At 37.4% G+C, this 18,076-nt stretch overlaps 2 protein-coding genes, 3 long non-coding RNA genes and 1 pseudogene across 6 annotated transcripts in view; 2 read left to right on the forward strand and 4 right to left on the reverse strand.

Annotated features, from left to right (window-relative positions):
• Window positions 1-1,831: 1,831 nt before the first annotated feature.
• LOC133721308 (uncharacterized) lies at window positions 1,832-4,568 on the reverse strand. Its single transcript, XR_009852156.1, has 4 exons — window positions 3,237-4,568; window positions 2,896-3,035; window positions 2,673-2,803; window positions 1,832-2,458 (listed from the first exon to the last, which is right to left on the reverse strand). It is a non-coding gene; the product is annotated as an uncharacterized LOC133721308 (long non-coding RNA).
• Window positions 4,569-5,547: 979 nt separating this feature from the next.
• LOC133722013 (probable LRR receptor-like serine/threonine-protein kinase At3g47570) lies at window positions 5,548-7,446 on the reverse strand (annotated as a pseudogene).
• A 170-nt stretch (window positions 7,447-7,616) lies between these two features.
• Window positions 7,617-8,801, reverse strand: LOC133722781 (probable LRR receptor-like serine/threonine-protein kinase At3g47570). Its single transcript, XM_062149651.1, has one exon. It carries the CDS (start codon window positions 8,799-8,801, stop codon window positions 7,617-7,619), a length of 1,185 nt encoding a protein of 394 aa, XP_062005635.1.
• A 6,314-nt stretch (window positions 8,802-15,115) lies between these two features.
• On the forward strand, window positions 15,116-15,920 carry LOC133720391 (uncharacterized). The gene is made up of 2 exons (XR_009851830.1): window positions 15,116-15,380; window positions 15,771-15,920. It is a non-coding gene; the product is annotated as an uncharacterized LOC133720391 (long non-coding RNA).
• Window positions 15,921-16,205: 285 nt separating this feature from the next.
• LOC133721937 (uncharacterized) overlaps window positions 16,206-18,076 on the forward strand; it is an 11,659-nt gene continuing 9,788 nt past the window's right edge. Inside the window, exon 1 of one of the 2 annotated variants that reach the window (XR_009852391.1) lies at window positions 16,206-17,322. This is a non-coding gene — a long non-coding RNA (uncharacterized LOC133721937). The remainder of the gene's footprint in view (window positions 17,323-18,076) is intronic. The other variant, XR_009852392.1, reaches the window with a different exon arrangement.
• The window catches only part of LOC133721936 (probable LRR receptor-like serine/threonine-protein kinase At3g47570), a 3,866-nt gene continuing 3,123 nt past the window's right edge, over window positions 17,334-18,076 (reverse strand). The window contains exon 2 of the mRNA XM_062148711.1: window positions 17,334-18,036. Within this exon, the coding sequence (XP_062004695.1) occupies window positions 17,588-18,036 (449 nt within the window). The 3' untranslated portion in view covers window positions 17,334-17,587. The remainder of the gene's footprint in view (window positions 18,037-18,076) is intronic.

Raw genomic sequence — 18,076 nt, forward strand, 5'->3', positions numbered from 1 at the left:
TTGCTGCTAAGGTGACAAGGCGCCAAAGGAGTAGCGCAAGGAGCCAAAGGCACATAAGGCGCGGCTGAAGGAGAAAAAGCGAACGACCAGATTGTTTTTTTTTTTTTTTTTTTAATAGTTGAATGTGATCTGAAAATGTATCTGTTAATCAAGGGCTCGTGTTATGAAGTGGAATGATAGATTGATAGTTTAACCTAGGGCTGTCAATGGGTCGTGTTGGGTTGGGTTCGTGTCGGGTCAAGGTATTTGTCGTGTCGCAAAAGACAAATCCAAACCCAAACCCAACCCATTTAATAATCGTGTCAAAAATTTAAACCAAAACCCAACTTATTTATTAAACGGGTTACCCGTTTCCAACCCGTTTACGTGTTATACAAAATGACTCATTTAAGGGTTAACAATGCAACCCATTTAACTAAAAAAATGCATAAATTGATTAAATTCGCAAAAAACTCCACAAGATGAAGAATATAAATAATTAAATCCAATAATTGTAAAGAAAAATATTTCAAATTGTCTAATCCTATGATCAAATACTCCAGACGTCTAAAATTTCAAGAAGAAGTATAACATATTCGGGTTATACGGGTTCACTTCGTGTTGGCGGGTTGACCCGTGGCCGACCCATTTATTAAATGGGTCATGGTGGGTTGACCCATGGTCGACCCGCTTTTTAATCGTGCGGGTTGAACCTGCTTTATTTCGTACGGGTTTCGAGTCGTGTCGGAATTGACAACCCTAGTTTAACCCTCCCATTCAACAAGGGATTGTTACAATCTAGAATACGGAATTAGTTATTAGCGTTTGCATTTGAATTTATTTCTCAATGACTCCTATAAAACCTGGCCTCTATTTCTGTTAAGAAACTTGCTTTTTCAAATTTATTCTGTTGTGATAAGTTTTGAATGTTTAAATTGATATAAGTTTTGATTGCTGATATAAACTTTGTTCTGTTTTTCTTGATTTTTTTTTTCTTTCCCTACAAATATATACATTCATGAATCCAATGAGATAGAGTCCATCCTAAAGACACTGTTCGTACAAGTACTCGGAAAACATAAACAATGAACCTTGCAACTTCAAGTCATTGGTTTTGGTTACAAACCTGGCAAGGATGCCTTTTTTCCTCTCAGATTTCATATCAAGGTGCCCAACTGCTACTTTCATAGTCAACACTCAAGAATTTCAAGCTTAAGATTTACATTATTGAAGTTGATTCTAGAAAGCAGAACTACAAATTTTCAAGACGGTGACAGTTATCGCATCTGACGTCTAGGCACAATTGTTGACAGGGTTTGAAGTCGGCACTTAGTATTCCTTGTCATTAAGCACCACTCTGGGATGAGAATTGAGGGGCTCGGGAAGGGGTATTAAGAAATCCTTCATAATCTCATACTCTTCTACACTTGTTATGAATTGTTAAGCACTAGTATTGTTAAGTTTCGAATTACTGGCTCTCTTGCATTCTATTTTGTTCAAGCTATTGAATTGGATATTCAAATAGCATTGTGGAATGCCACTGATGCACTACACCAAGCAAATGAAAACGTATTGTATTTTTGATAGGTGTGCCAGATATGCATTTTTGTTAAGCATTTGTTCTGTTAATTGTTAACCAGTAAATCTTACTTGTCAATTGCATTTGTTCATAACGTACTACACTAATTCTTGCTCTTTTCTTCAATCCAAAGCGACAATTCATATATTGATAAAACTTTTTTATCTATTTATACGTATAGAAAATGGCCTGAGAGCACCGTCAAGAAGTAGTAGTTAGCTTTTGAATGAAAAGAGAATGTTATGCATTTGTTTGCGGTGAAGTCAACCAGGATGAAGAAGACACATTGTTCTCTTATTTTGGCACATAAAATGCTGCATTCAATTAATATTACATGATATCACATACTTTGATACAGCCAGTATCCGTATTTAGATAATTTCCTGCTGCATATAAATACATGGTGTGTGTGTGTGTCCATACATACATACATACATATAATGAGATTCAGTAACGAAGGTGGCCATATATATTTTAGCTCCCTCCTTCTTCCTCCTTTGAGATAGGACTCTAATAGCCTTCATTTTGTTGACATTGACATCCATAAATATCCGTTCTCTTGGTGACATTGACATCCATAAATATCCGTCCTAACTGAAACCAAGCACTCCTCTCCTCTTCGTTTGACTAGGTCAGATTTCTGACGTCTTATTGATCTTTCTTGGACATCGTTTCTGCCTCTGCCACCATCATCATTCTCTTCATCTCTTTCTCTGAGCAACGAAGGGTCAACGACGTCCATAACATGGTCAGGCAAAGCCATAGCTGTACAATGGTGAATGCTTGGACCATCTTTGAACACGTCATCGGTAGGTCTTCTCCCTGTGAACATTTCTAGCAACAGTATCCCATAGCTATAAATATCTCCTAGTATGAAAACTTTGGCTCCCATGCTATACTCTGCCATTCAATACATTCATAAGAAACTCATAGTTAAATTTTCATTGTAATTTAGATATTATATTTCAAATCTCAATCAGAATCGTAAATAGGCAAAGAATATTATCTTATCTTCCAGGATAAAGAGGGTTACTAATCAAGAGGTTGTTAATAATTTTTTATCAACAAGTCGTTAATAATGGAAAAAGAAAATGAGGATCATAAGATGTCATACCTGGAGGAATGTAGCCTATGGAACCCTTTAGTCCAACTGATATGCTTTGAAAGTTTGAATCTCGGAGGGATCATCCGATGCTTCCAAGAGGAAGCTTGCTAAACCAAAGTCACCAACTTGATCTACCATATCTTCATCAAGAAGAACATTGCTTGGCTTTAGATCACAATGGACAATGGATGGTTAGCAATAGTGGAGTATTCTATTGCAGAAGCAACAATACCTTCACAACTGCAGTTAAAGCTGCTGCAGCAATGAAACGTCCATTTGGTGATATAGCAGCCATGTTGTTTTTCAACTGATTTGTGTCAACATGCCCCAAGTTCTTGCCAGTTTTACCATGCCAAATTATGATTTCAGTACCTAATGTGAAACAAAAATAATTAGAACCACAAGAGGACATGAAATGACTCTGACAATTAAACCATCTATTAGGACATTACATAACAGAATAGAAATTCCATTGACATATTTGAATGTTGTCAAGTAACCTCAAGTTAGAATCATGTTGAATAAAAATCATGTATGCAGTATATAATGCCCGATAAAAAGTTGAGACTCTACCTTCAGAACAAGAAGCACTAATTGCACTCCCATCAGCAGTGCCATAACTTGCAGTGGTCCCAAAATAAGGTGAGAATACCTAATTTATCATGAATTTTGTGCTGTTCCCACTTCATTTCTAGGAGACGAACCTTGGATGGCTGACTGTATTCATTAGAAATTTTGGGTTTTTCCACTCCACCGTACATGTACAAAGAAGCGTATTTATTTTCAGAAATCTGTCGAGAATGCTTGATAATTTGATTAATGAAAAGCACCAAAAAGCATGAGCATAACTGGTCATGCATCAAGGTACTTGACATTCATACTTGAAACTTTTACTCGAAGCATCATCCAACTTGAATACCCTGACCACTCCATCCGCACAAGCTGTTGTGAATCATGAATAAGTGAGATATGAGATATAAGCATAAGACATGTCAAAATAAAAGTCATAAAATAGCTGCAAGTGTATGAACACATGTAACACCAGCACGACTTAACACACTCTTATTGGCAGGTAGAGCTTCATAAAAGACCCAAACCAAGCTTCATCCCACCTCTCCCAAACAACCCAAACCAATAACCTCACTGCTGCTAATCCCAATTCTGATCTTGCCAATCCACATCAAACCCACTTGCATCTCCACAATCAAAACCCACCACAAATAACCCACAATTCACAAATTCATCCCCATAACATAAACCACAACCCCAATGATCCAAAAACCACTTGGACAAAGCCACCATTGGGTGGCATCAAAATCAACTTCGATGCAGCTCGGTGTTGTTGTGCGAAATGATAATGGAGTTCTTGTTGATGGTGCATCTCATCATTGCCGGTCAAATTCGGCAATTGAAGCTGAAGGAAAAGCTGCCATCCTTGCCCTCTCTCTTGCCCAGAAGTACACTCATCTCCCTATACAGATCGAATCGGACTGCCAAGAGCTAGTAAAAGACATCAACGGTATCGATTCTGGTCGAATTCGAGCAGCTCCTCCCCCATGCAGGCTATTCTCATGGTCGTGGATTTCCAGAAAAGCAAACTGCGCAGCCCACCATATTGCGTCGCTTAGTGTGAGGAAGACGTGCCCGGATGTCTGGATTGACAGGCCGCCGTCTTCCCTGGTCCATGTTCTCTCACGCGATGGATTACCTTGTCCTCCGCCGGCGTCAATGGCTGGGGGGAGACCGTAGACTACTGCTGGCCTTCGTTCTCTTTTATCGTTGTTGTTGTTCTTTCTGTAGCTTTTCTTGTGTCTTCTTAGTTAGCTTGAATAGTATGGGCTTTTGACTATGAAAGCTTGAAACCTTGTATGTTGGGTCTAGTCTGTTCTTTCGCCCTCTGGGCTTTAATGAATGTCTTTTCACGTCCAAAAAAAAAAGCTTCATAAAAGACAAAGATAGAATAGATTAAAATAGCTTCAGAGTCGATAAAATAGAAAATATACATGACAAACTAAAAGTGAACCAGCTCCCCTGATGGAAAACGAAACCCACACCAATTCATAAGATTTATGAGAGTCAAAACCACAAACCCAACAACCTATAATAGAAACATGCATGGAAATTGCCTATACACGACCCAGTGGCAATTCTCATGTTCTTGGAAAACCCAACACGAACACCTACTTTTTAAGAGAGAGTGAAGAATAGGCAATGGAAAGTTTGAAACTTTCCCAAAGCTAAAGGTAAAAGTTTCTGGCTTTACCTTACCAAATTGCCGACGGCACCCTCTGTTTCCACTTTTCCGGGATGAAATCTGAGCCCCTTTAAGCTTTCTTTGACCTTTCTGATACGAAAGAAAGCTTGCTTTTACTCTATTACTGCTATACTACAGTGTCGTTTTAGCGTGCCTTTTCCTTTTCTTGATCAGGTCCAAACGGCGACGCTTTGACCCTGCTACAGAGTACAAAAGTACAAAAACCCCATTCTATAGCTTTTTTGTGTTTTTGTCGTCTACGCAGGGTTTCCATTGAAGGGCCTGTACTCGTTGATACCCAGGTTTCAATCTTCATGCATCTCTCATATAAGGTACACTGGTCTCTTATTGTTTTTATTGCTTTGTTGCTTGTGAAGATTACAAGTAGCTATATTCCTATTATCAAAAGTGACAATTTTATTCAAAAGACGCTACAATACATTTTGGTTGCATTGCTCTACCATATACTGATACAAATTTTGTTTCGACTTTTTTATTACACTAAATAGTGCTGAATTCAATCTTACATCATGAAACATAATTTGTATAAATAATATCTTTATTAAAACATCTCCAACAGAGTAGCTAAATTCAATTTTTAGCTATATATAACAATTTTCGAAACAAAATTCAACTTCAACAGACTAGCTATAGCTAAGTTAAATTTAACTTTAGCTAAAATAGCTAGCTATATTTAGCTAGACAATGAGGAATAGCTAAAGCAAAAGCTATATTTCTCTCTCCTCTTTTGTCCACATGTCAATTTATGATTTGATAAAATGTAGCATATCACTTATAAATAGCTATTACTGCTGGAGTAACATTGTTAAATCAATAGCTATATTTCATAATTTTAGCTAAATTTAACTAAAAATTAAGTGATACTGTTGGAGATGCTCTTACACCCACACTTCAATCTCAAGAGTTAGGGTATGCAATGAGATTAGGTGACAAACTTGGCCTTGGTCGATTTGAGATAGGAATCTCTAATTGCAGTCATCTTGTTCACAACCACATTCATGAGAATGCGCTCACTTGGTGATATTGTGGAGCATGAGAGACCGATCTGCATCATTGAAACCAAGCATTCCTCCAATCTTCTTGCTTTGACTAGGCCTATATCTTGATACCCGACTATTGGCCTTTCTTGTATATCATTGCTGTATTTGTCATCATCGTCATTATCCTTATCCTCATCTGTTTCCAGGAGCAATGAAGTGTCAACTATGTCCATGACACGGTCAGGGAAAGCCATGGCTGTGAACTAGTGAATGCTTAGACCATCTTTGAACATTTCGTCCGTTGGCCTTTTCCCTGTGAACATTTCTAGCAATAGAATCCCATAGCTATAGATATCTCCCAGAATGGAAACTTGACATCCCATGCCATATTCTGCGATTTAAAACACACATTAAGATGTCATAGTCAAATAGCAACTACTTCGCTTGGATTTTGCTGCTACTTCGCTTCCAGCAATGTAGAGGTAGTTATCTTTGTGATCAATAAGCAATTAGGAATAGGAAAAAAGAAAAATTATAAAACTTATACCTGGAGGAATGTAGCCTATGGAACCCTTTAGCCCAGCTGACATGGTCTGACTTTTGGAATGATTATCCGATGCTTCGAAGAGGAAGCTTGCTAAACCGAAGTCACCAACATGGGCTACCATATCCTCATCGAGAAGGACGTTGCTTGGCTTTAGATCACAATGAACAATAGATGTTGCACAATGGTCATGTAGATAATCTAATGCGCAAGCAACATCAATGGCAATATTGAGCCTTTGGATAAGGCTCAATCTCTTACTTTGAGATCTATCATTTTCTCTAGGGTGCAGCCAAGGATCTAGACTTCCATTTTCCATGAAATTGAAAACTAGACTTTTGAAGTCGTTACCCTGATTTTCAGTGCTTGAGCAGGTAGTTATGATCTTGAGAAGATTGCGGTACCTTATACTTCTTAGAGCTCTGCATTCATCAATGAAACTCTTTGAAGCTCCGTGTTGTTGAAGGTTTAATACCTTAACAGCAACTACCATTCCATTACTACTCAGTAATCCTTTGTATACAGAACCAAAACTTCCCGAACCAATCAGATTGTCCACAGAAAACCCATTAGTTGACTGAACAAGTTCCAAGTAAGAGATACTTGGATATGAATCATTATGAGAAGATGAAGTCAAAGGTCCATCTCTCGGCTTTTTCATCATTGAAACCGCAGCAAGCAAGCAGGAAAGAGCAATTATTAATGCAATTGCACTAGTTAAAGGGATTATTACTTTTGGGGTAAGTAGTCCTCGAGATGAATGAGGCTTTCTGCTGGAACATGGAGGTAGAAGTAATTCTGGGATGCCACCACAGAGCTTATCATTTCCAAGAACTGAGACTCCACTTACGATTAGAAAGATTCCTTCTTTAGGCAATTCACCTTCAAACTCATTTTGAGAAAGATTGAAATACCTGAGAGCTCCAAGCTTGCCTAAAAATTCTGGAATCTGTCCAGATGAGTTATTCCGAGAAATATCCATCTGATCCAAGCCTCTTAACTTTTCCAGAGATTGAGGAATATGTCCTTTGAATTCATTACCTTCCAAATGCAGGCTAACCAAGCTAGTACAACTGCCAAGGGTAATGGGGATCTCACATGATTACTTGTTTCCTGATACATCTAGCTCAGCAAGATTTACTAAAGCACCCACTTCATCGGGTAGGGAACCACTCAAAGAATTTTGAGACATGCATGCTCAAAGAAATTGAGAGGGATGAAAGTCCTAGTACCTCTTTAGGTATGGTACCATCTAACTTGTTACTAGAAAGGGTGAGTATCAAAAGATTTTGGCAGTTTCCGAGACTTGGAGGTATGCTTCCCTCAAACCTATTTCCCTCCATGAAGAGCCTTGTCACCAAAGTCAAGTTCCCCATGGAGTATGGGATTGGCCCTGAAAATATGTTCAGATTCAAATACAGTCCCTCTAACGTGTAAAGCTTCCCGATCACATCAGGGAGACTACCACCAATGTGGTTTTGTTCCATTCCAAGATTTGTCAAGTTTACCAGATTTCCAATGCTAGTAGGGAGGGGTCCATATATCAGATTTCCTCCCATTGTAAATATCCTCAGTTTGGTTGATAGGTTGGCTATGGATTCTGGCAATTCACCTCCAAGATGAATACGGCTAAAACTCAACACCTCAAGATTAGTACAGTTAGCAAGGAAACTGAGAGAAGTAAGGTCACCAGCTTTCCCACTTTCCAGTGAATTGTCATCAAAGTTCACTCTACTTAACCATTTCAACCTTCCAAGACTTTCAGCAGGGAGTTTACCAGTGAGACCATTTTCAGCAAAATCAAGAAGCCGAAGTCTAGAAGCATTTGACAATGATGCTGGAATAGTTCCTGTGAATTTGTTGACACCGCCGGCAAATACCTCCAAATTAGGAAGAGTAATGCCAGCGTTTTGCGGCAGCTCTCCACGCAGCTGGTTGTCAGTAACACTGAAAATGTGTATGGAAGAAATATTATAAATTGAAGAATGGACCATACCAGACAGATTATTGCTCGAAACTAGGAAGTTTCCCAGGCTTGTTAGGCGCCCGAGCTGATTGGGTATCCTTCCCTGTAAATTATTGTCGCCAAGAGCTATACTATACAAAGATGAAAAGTTTCCTATCCACTCTGGGATTTTTCCAGGAAGATGGTTACCCTGAAGCCATAGATGAGTTAACTTCAATAATGAACCAAGTTGATCCGGGATCGACCCAGTAAGCTCATTGGAAATAACATTGAGCACTCTTAGTTGTGTGCAGTGAGATATATTAGATGGAAATTTCCCACTGAAGGAATTGAGAGACAGATGAAGCAGTTGCAGCCGTAGAAGACGACCCATTAATTTCTTGAGGAATTTCACCATGAAAATTGTTTTTTATGAGGTTGATTCCAGTAAGATAAGAAGATTTCCTATAGAAGAAGGTGTTATGGAACCCGCCAATTTTCTATCTTCCAGATTCAAACTCACGACTCTTTTGGTGGAGTTGTTGCATGTGAAGCCTGCCCAACTGCAAAAATCAATGGAATCATTCCACGAGCTGATGATATGGAGAGGATCTTCAGTGATTCTTTCCTTAAAGTCTAGCAGTGCCAAGCGATCCAATTCAATTCCAGAACTTGGTAGTGTTGCAGATTCTAGACTTGTGCTCATACATAAAACAATGATCCCAGGAAGGAGTTTAAGCAAAATGCACCTACAATGTGCTAGTGCATGTCCCATCATGTTCTAGATGCAGGAGTCATACAAGGAGCAAATGAGCAATTCAAGGTTTTTTCTGTAAATGAAAGCATACAAAGAAGTAAACTTTTTTTTTTTTTTTTTTTAGATGGATGGGGATTCAAAGGGCCGAAAGGTTTGAAAAACTACATATCTCATATGAGATACACAAATATCCAGAAGGAGGTTGATAACTTGTGGAGAAGGTTGCTCCATGAAATGCACACCCAAATCCTCAATAAGGCTACACTTGAATAGCATACAAAGAAGTAATCTTTGGCATAGAATACAATGTCAATTGCAGAACCACCTTTATAATGACATAATACGTAAATACTAATTAATAGGTATATAATGACATTAACAATATTTAGGTTTTCATTATGGAGATAAGACTTGTAGTTGATATATATATTGGAAGCCTAAGAAGGATATATAAGCAAGGTCCCCTACAACATGAATGCTCTAAAGACTTTTGGCAAATTGAGATGGTGAAATGTTCTGACTTCTGAAATCACCAAGTTTGATGGATGCAGAGGTTATGGCAGTTATCAAAGCAATTGATTTAGCTTGGATTAGAGATTGGAAGCATATCTGGTTAGAGGCTGATTCATCTCTTGTTCTTAGTTTCCTTCACTCTCCTGATTTGGTGCCTTGGCGTCTTTAAGTTGCATGGGGTAATTGTTTGCATCAAATAGCTCAAATGGAATTTCGTTCCTCGCACGTTTTCAGAGAAGCTAACCAAGTTGCAGACACACTTGCCAATTTTGGTTGTTCTTCAAATGGTCTAGTTTGGTGGGACAATGCACCACCTTTTATTTTTGATTCCTGCAATAGAGATTACTTGGGTCTTCCCAATTTCCGTATACGCTAGACGTTGTTTTCTGAAGAAGTTTGGTTTGGCCCCCCTCTTTGTTTTTCTACTTATTTATTTTGAATAAATTCCTCCGCGGAGGTTGAAAAAAAAAATCACTTAGTTATGGAGTTGATATAAGAATTTTAGTGTAACTAAAGATGAGTACTAGACACTGATCAGTAAATTTGATGTAGGACGAGAATTGACCCAGTTTAGCCGAAAAACCATAAAAGTAAAGAAGCGGTGTAGAATCAAGAATAGTGATTGGAAAATAGGTAACTCACGCGTAATCAAGTTACTAGCCGCTGGAATATTCAAGAAGATTTGGTTTTGGACTTTTCGGGTTTCTCGTGCGAAAAGTCAAGTTTTGATTTTGAATCAGATTTGACTAACTTTTGGCCAGAATGTCCGTTTGAAACGCATGATACCTTTCCAGAATGGGAAGGACGAGATCTTCAAGACTCACTTTAGTGAGCCCTATCAGATTTAGGCCAAAATGTATCGTCTTAATTATCCGATTCGTGATTTAATATTTTTAGGTTAGTTTTACATTCTTTTTATTTTAGGTTTTCTAGTTTATTTTGGATTTGTTTTGTTTTAATCCGTGGGCTTTAGGGTTTCATTGTTAGTCGCCCTAGGGTTTCTTTTCCCATATATAAGCAACCTTAAACGGCTGCAGAACTATCTTTTATCATATTATCAATCAAAATTGAGAGTTTTCTCTTTTATCTCTGGTGGACTCCAGAATCTTTGTTTTAGGTTTATTGCTTGTAAACCTAGGGTTACTTCCGCCCGCGTCAAAATTACATGCTTCTTCATTTTCTGTAATTTTCCATTTATGAGGATGATAGGTGAGTTGCATTTATTGTATGCATACTGAATTGAAACTAATATTGCAACAATTTTGACTTGGTTTGCGGTGGTGACAAGTCCACATTTGTGAACCAGCTCCATGGCCTTGATGCATCTTCACTTGATCGGTGCTTCCTTGTACATGTAGATTGGTTCACAAATGCGCTAGAATGTACATATTTGTTGAAGTTGCTGTTCAAGCCAATTATAGATTGGTTCAATAAACTAGTACAAATCTAGTAGAAAATGAGACATCCAGTACAAATCATGGTGCTTTGATTTGTACTAAATATTGAACAAATGATTTTGAACTGCAATCAAGGCCTGTTTATAATGACCATAAATACGCAGCGGAGGAGGACAAAGTCAGGTGGTGGTGGTGATCAGTCAGGTCCCCAAAATGACCATATAATTGTTTAGGGATGTTCTGGGTTTTGATTGAAATGACACCGATCAAGTGAAGATGCATCAAGGCCATGGAGCTGGTTCACAAATGTTTTATGCATCAAGCAAATAAGTATTAATTAAGCCAATAAGGCTTAAGGTTAAATTTATCATAATCCTTGCAATTGCCCCTCTCTCTATATAAATCTACAAAACTTGATATAAATAAACAAAGGTTAAAAGAGTAATCTGGGAGGATAAGACAGTTTCAATTTCCTTCAAAAACTGATTTATAGTTATTATTCCCCCACCTTTTCTAAATTGTGTAGAAGACGTTCTCCTCTTCGTTTTCTTCTCTACCGCAAACTGTAGCCGTTTTCATTTGTTGCTATAAAAAACCAAAAGCTATAGGTAGTAAACCATTTCTTCTCCTAATCCTTTTCTACATAAAATCTCCAAGAGACGCACTGTACTTGATCAATTTAGAAAGTTGATTACTCGGTTTTTTAAGTTTGTTTGTTTATCTGATTTCAGTTAATATTCTTCCCCATCTAATTTCTTTCTACTTTGTGTGTGCATGTATGTTTGTTCATGGCAAGTGGCAACTGCAGTGAAATTTTGATTCGGGTGTTTACAAAACCTTCTTCCTTGGATGCGAGCAGTGAGGTTTATTTATTGGTCCCTTCTGAATTATCCATTTATATATGTATCTTATGTAAATTGATGATATTACTTGATTGATGACTATTGTTAGTGTCCTTCAAGGGAAAAAAATTTGATTGTTTATTGCATAATTGTTCATAGATATTTATTTCCAGGTGTTTTCTTTGCATCTTCTTAGGTTACGTGAAGAGATGACTAAATTCTTTGGTTCCAAGTAACTTTTATACTCCATTTTTCTTCTCCATCTAACTTAATTTGGTTTCCCAATTGCATCAATTTTATTTTCCTTTTCCTGTCATCATGCGGTTGGTTATGTTTTCGAATGGTTTGACAATAAAAAGAAGCGGATTGGAACAACAACGAGTTTTTTATTCAAACAACAAACATGATTCATCTAATTGATAAAAAAACTTATTCTTGGGATTATTTCCTTCCTGTTCAATCAGAACCCAGAACATCCCAACCGTGAAGATCATTTCAACAATACGTACGTTGTACAAAATATGTACAAATGCGCTGTTTTTGAACATGTGTTAAAGGATGGCATGTTGGAACCAATATGTACTTGACATCTTTTGATGCGCTGGAATGTACATATAGATTTGTTCACAATACGCATAGAGATACATACATTCCAACATCTCAACCTAGAACTGATCTTCTATCTCGTCGTTGTTGTTCCAATTCCACTTCTTGTTTTAGATTATTTGTTATCGTTCCAATTTCCTCTCTTGTTCAAATCCCCTTTTTGAAGGCCCTATTTCAATTTCTAGCCAAAGGAGCCAATTAGATTTGGGGAATCATGAAAGCATCCGTAGATCTAAGGTAAATTTATTTATTTTTATTTTTTTTCTTTTTCTTTTCTCGATTACAAAAGAAAATAGTTAACCAGTACTTTTAGGCCTCGGTCTGAACCATCTAGGCAAAGCCCAATACCCGAGCCCCCGTCCTATATAAACCCTAACGAAATAATCAAAACCCCTCTTTCGCCGTCTAATAATAAAACTCCAACAATAAAACTCCTAGGCTCCTAGCTATGGATCTCGGCAAATTAGGCAACCAGCAGGTCTCGATCGCAGTCGATGAAGTTCCGGTCGTTGGGGTCTTTCTCCCAGTTCTGCCTCTGGTGGTGGACGAGCAAAATGAAGAACCTCTGGTTCTGCCTCCGGCGGTGGACGAGCAAAATGAGAGTATTAATTAAGCCAATAAGGCTTAAGGTTAAATTTATCATAATCCTTGCAATTGCCCCTCTCTCTATATAAATCTACAAAACTTGATATAAATAAACAAAGGTTAAAAGAGTAATCTGGGAGGATAAGACAGTTTCAATTTCCTTCAAAAACTGACTTATAGTTATTATTCCCCCACCTTTTCTAAATTGTGTAGAAGACGTTCTCCTCTTCGTTTTCTTCTCTACCGCAAACTGTAGCCGTTTTCATTTGTTGCTATAAAAAACCAAAAGCTATAGGTAGTAAACCGTTTCTTCTCCTAATCCTTTTCTACATAAAATCTCCAAGAGATGCACTGTACTTGATCAATTTAGAAAGTTGATTACTCGGTTTTTTAAGTTTGTTTGTTTATCTGATTTCAGTTAATATTCTTCCCCATCTAATTTCTTTCTACTTTGTGTGTGCATGTATGTTTGTTCATGGCAACTGTAGTGAAATTTTGATTCGGGTGTTTACAAAACCTTCTTCCTTAGATGCGAGCGGTGAGGTTTATTTATTGGTCCCTTCTGAATTATCCATTTATAGTATGTATCTTATGTAAATTGATGATATTACTAGATTGATGACTGTTGTTAGAGTCCTTCAAGGAAAAAAAATTTGATTGTTTATTGCATAATTGTTCATAGATATTTATTTCCAGGTGTTTTCTTTGCATCTTCTTAGGTTACGTGAAGAGATGACTAAATTCTTTGGTTCCAAGTAACTTTTATACTCCATTTTTCTTCTCCATCTAACTTAATTTGGTTTCCTAATTGCATCAATTTTATTTTTCTTTTCCTGTCATCATGTGGTTGGTTATGTTTTCGAATGGTTTGACAATAAAAAGAAACGGATTGGAACAACAACGAGTTTTTTTAATCAAACAACAAACATGATTCATCTAATTGATAAAAAACTTATTCTTGGGATTATTTCCTTCCTGTTCAATCAGAACCCAGAACATCCCAACCGTGAAGATCATTTCAACAATACGTACGTTGTACAAAATATGTACAAATGCGCTGTTTTTGAACATGTGTTAAAGGATGGCATGTTGGAACCAATAGGTACTTGACATCTTTTGATGCGCTAGAATGTACATATAGATTGGTTCACAAATGCGCTGGAATTGTACAAAAATTATATATGTACAAAAGAGGAAGATACAATACGCATAGAGATACATACATTCCAACATCTCAACCCATAACAGATCTTCTATCTCGTCGTTGTTGTTCCAATTCCGCTTCTTGTTTTAGATTATTTGTTATCGTTCCAATTTCCTCTCTTGTTCAAATCCCCTTATTGAAGGCCCTATTTCAATTTCTAGCCAAAGGAGCCAATTAGATTTGGGGAATCATGAAAGCATCCGTAGATCTAAGGTAAATTTATTTATTTTTATTTTTTTTCTTTTTCTTTTCTCGATTACAAAAGAAAATAGTTAACCAGTACTTTTAGGCCTTGGTCTGGACCATCTAGGCAAAGCCCAATACCCGAGCCCCCATCCTATATAAACCCTAAAGAAACAATCAGAACCCCTCTTTCGCGGTCGAATAATAAAACTCCAATAATAAAACTCCTAGGCTCCTAGCTATGGATCTCGGCAAATCAGGCAACCAGCAGGTCTCGATCGCAGTCGATGAAGTTCCGGTCGTTGGAGTCTTTCTCCCAGTTCTGCCTCTGGTGGTGGACGAGCAAAATGAAGAACCTCTGGTTCTGCCTCCGGCAGTGGACGAGCAAAATGAGAGTATTAATTAAGCCAATAAGGCTTAAGGTTAAATTTATCATAATCCTTGCAATTGCAAAGGGTAAAAGAGTAATCTGGGAGGATAAGACAGTTTCAATTTCCTTCAAAAACTGACTTATAGTTATTATTCCCCCACCTTTTCTAAATTGTGTAGAAGACGTCCTCCTCTTCGTTTTCTTCTCTACCGCAAACTGTAGCCGCTTTCATTTGTTGCTATAAAAAACCAAAAGCTATAGGTAGTAAACTGTTTCTTCTCCTAATCCTTTTCTACAGAAAATCTCTAAGAGACGCACTATACTTGATCAATTTAGAAAGTTGATTACTCGGTTTTTTAAGTTTGTTTGTTTATCTGATTTCAGTTAATATTCTTCCCCATCTAATTTCTTTCTACTTTGTGTGTGCATGTATGTTTGTTCATGGCAAGTGGCAACTGCAGTGAAATTTTGATTCGGGTGTTTACAAAACCTTCTTCCTTGGATGCGAGCAGTGAGGTTTATTTATTGGTCCCTTCTGAATTATCCATTTATAGTATGTATCTTATGTAAATTGATGATATTACTTGATTGATGACTATTGTTAATGTCCTTCAAGGAAAAAAAAAATTGATTGTTTATTGCATAATTGTTCATAGATATTTATTTCTAGGTGTTTTATTTGCATCTTCTTAGGTTACGTGAAGAGATGACTAAATTCTTTGGTTCCAAGTAACTTTTATACTCCATTTTTCTTCTCCATCTAACTTAATTTGGTTTCCCAATTGCATCAATTTTATTTTCCTTTTCCTATCATCATGCGGTTGGTTATGTTTTCGAATGGTTTGATTGATTTTTTCTTCAATTCGTTTGTGCAATTCTTTTCAAAATATTTTACTTAATCTGCAGGTGAGACTTAAATTTAAGGAGGCTGACTACATGGACATCAATTTGGTTCATTGTTAAGGATTTGACATTCACTGAATAACAATTCTTATTTGTTTAGGTGCTCTGTAATAGTTCTTCAAGTAAGCAATTCCTCATGAATTTTTCATTTTCTTTTTTACCTTTCTATCACAACAATTCAAAGGATGTTAGTCAGCATAAAGAAATTCAACCTGCTGAAGCCTGAATGTAGATCAAACGATTGCCCTTAACTATTAGTGGCGCAACCATTTTACTCTAGCCATAACTCTTTTTCCTCTAACTTATTTTGTAGTTGTATGCAGAAGATCAGTTCTGTATTCAAGGAATACTATTATTTACATGTTATTCAGCCAATTTAAGAGTAGGGCAAACATATAATCAGATGATGGTCTGGAATTGAGTAATTCGCTTAGGTTTTGTAAGTTTTGATCTATTGTGTAGGTGTTGTAAGTACGGGATTGTGAACATGGAACTATCCTGAATCGCCATCAATGAAGTCATGTTGGTTGTTTGAGTCACTCTTTTTCTTCTTTGCATAATGATCTTCAAGCCAACTTGCCTTTAAAGAATCTAATTCCCTCCCTGTGTTTTTTTTATCTCTTTCAATTGCCCTCTGAACTTCACCCCCTTTGGAAACCCAATTGCATCAGAGATGGTTGGGTTCCCAGATGCATACACAAATTCCTTCAAAAGCTTCCCGATCTTCCCTTTTTCCTCTTCATCATCAAACTCATCATCCTCATCCCAGCAATAGTTCTTTTGTGGTTCCATTGATTGAATCAGTGCATCGGGTCAAGTATAATACTTGTGTCAATCTTCGTTATTCTTTCTACGACTGTCAAAATAAAAGTCATAAATAGCTGCAAGTGTATAAACACATGTAACACCAGCAGGACTTAAAGGTAGAGCTCCATAAAAGACAAAGAATAGATTAAAATAGCTTCAGAATCGATAAAAGAGAAAGTATACGTGACAAACTAAAAGTGAACCAGCTCCCCCACACCAATTCATAAGATTTATGAGAGTCCAAACCACAAACCCAACAACCTATAATAGAAACATGGATGGAAATTGCCTATTCACGGCCCAGTAGCAATTCTCATGTTCTTGGAAAACCCAACACGAACACCTACTTTTTAAGAGAGAGTGAAGAATAGGCAGTGGAAAGTTTGAAACTTTCCCAAAGCTAAAGGTAAAAGTTTCCGGCTTTACCCTACCAAATTGCCGACGGCACCCTCTGTTTCCACTTTTCTGGGATGAAATCTGAGCCCCTTTACGCTTTCTTTGACCTTTCTGATTCAAGAGCAAGGAAAGCTTGCTTTTATACTGCTATACTACGGTGTCGTTTTACCTTGATCAGGTCCAAGCGGCGACGTTTTGGCCCTGCTACAAAAGTACAAAAGTACAAAAACCCCCCCCATTCTATAGCTTTTTTGTGTTTTTGTCGTCTACTCTGGGTTTCCATGGAAGGGCCTGTACTTGTTGATACCCAGGTTTCAATCTTCGTGCATCTCTCATATTCATAAGACCTAAGGTACAGTACTCTCTGCTTTGTTGCTTGTGAAGATTACAGTAGCTATATCCCTATTATCAAAAGTGACAATTTTATTGAAAAGACGCTACAATACATTTTGGTAGCATTGCTCTACCATATACTCGTTTTTACTTTTCGATTACAGTATATAGTGCTGAATTCAATCTTACATCATGGCGCATAATTGATATAAGAAATATCTTTATATATATATATATATAGACACACATTCTTTAATCTCAAGACTTGAGGTTATGCAATGAGATTAGGTGACAAACTTGGTCTTGGTCAATTTGAGATAGGAATCTCTAATTGCAGTCATCTTGTTCACAACCACATTCATGAGAATGCGCTCACTTGGTGATACTGTGGAGCATGAGAGACCGATCTGCATCACTGAAACCAAGCATTCCTCCAATCTTCTTGCTTTGACTAGGCCTATATCTTGATACCCGGCTATTGGCCTTTCTTGTATATCATTGCTGTATTTGTCATCATCGTCATTATCCTTATCCTCATCTGTTTCCAGGAGCAATGAAGTGTCAACTATGTCCATGACACGGTCAGGGAAAGCCATGGCTGTGAATTGGTGAATGCTTAGACCATCTTTGAACATTTCGTCCGTTGGCCTCTTCCCTGTGAACATTTCTAGCAATAGAATCCCATAGCTATAGATGTCTCCCAGAATGGAAACTTGACATCCCATGCCATATTCTGCCATTTAAAACACACATTAGGATGTCATAGTCAAATA

The sequence above is a fragment of the Rosa rugosa genome, chromosome 7 (genome assembly GCF_958449725.1).
Source record: "Rosa rugosa chromosome 7, drRosRugo1.1, whole genome shotgun sequence".
NCBI lineage: Eukaryota > Viridiplantae > Streptophyta > Magnoliopsida > Rosales > Rosaceae > Rosa > Rosa rugosa.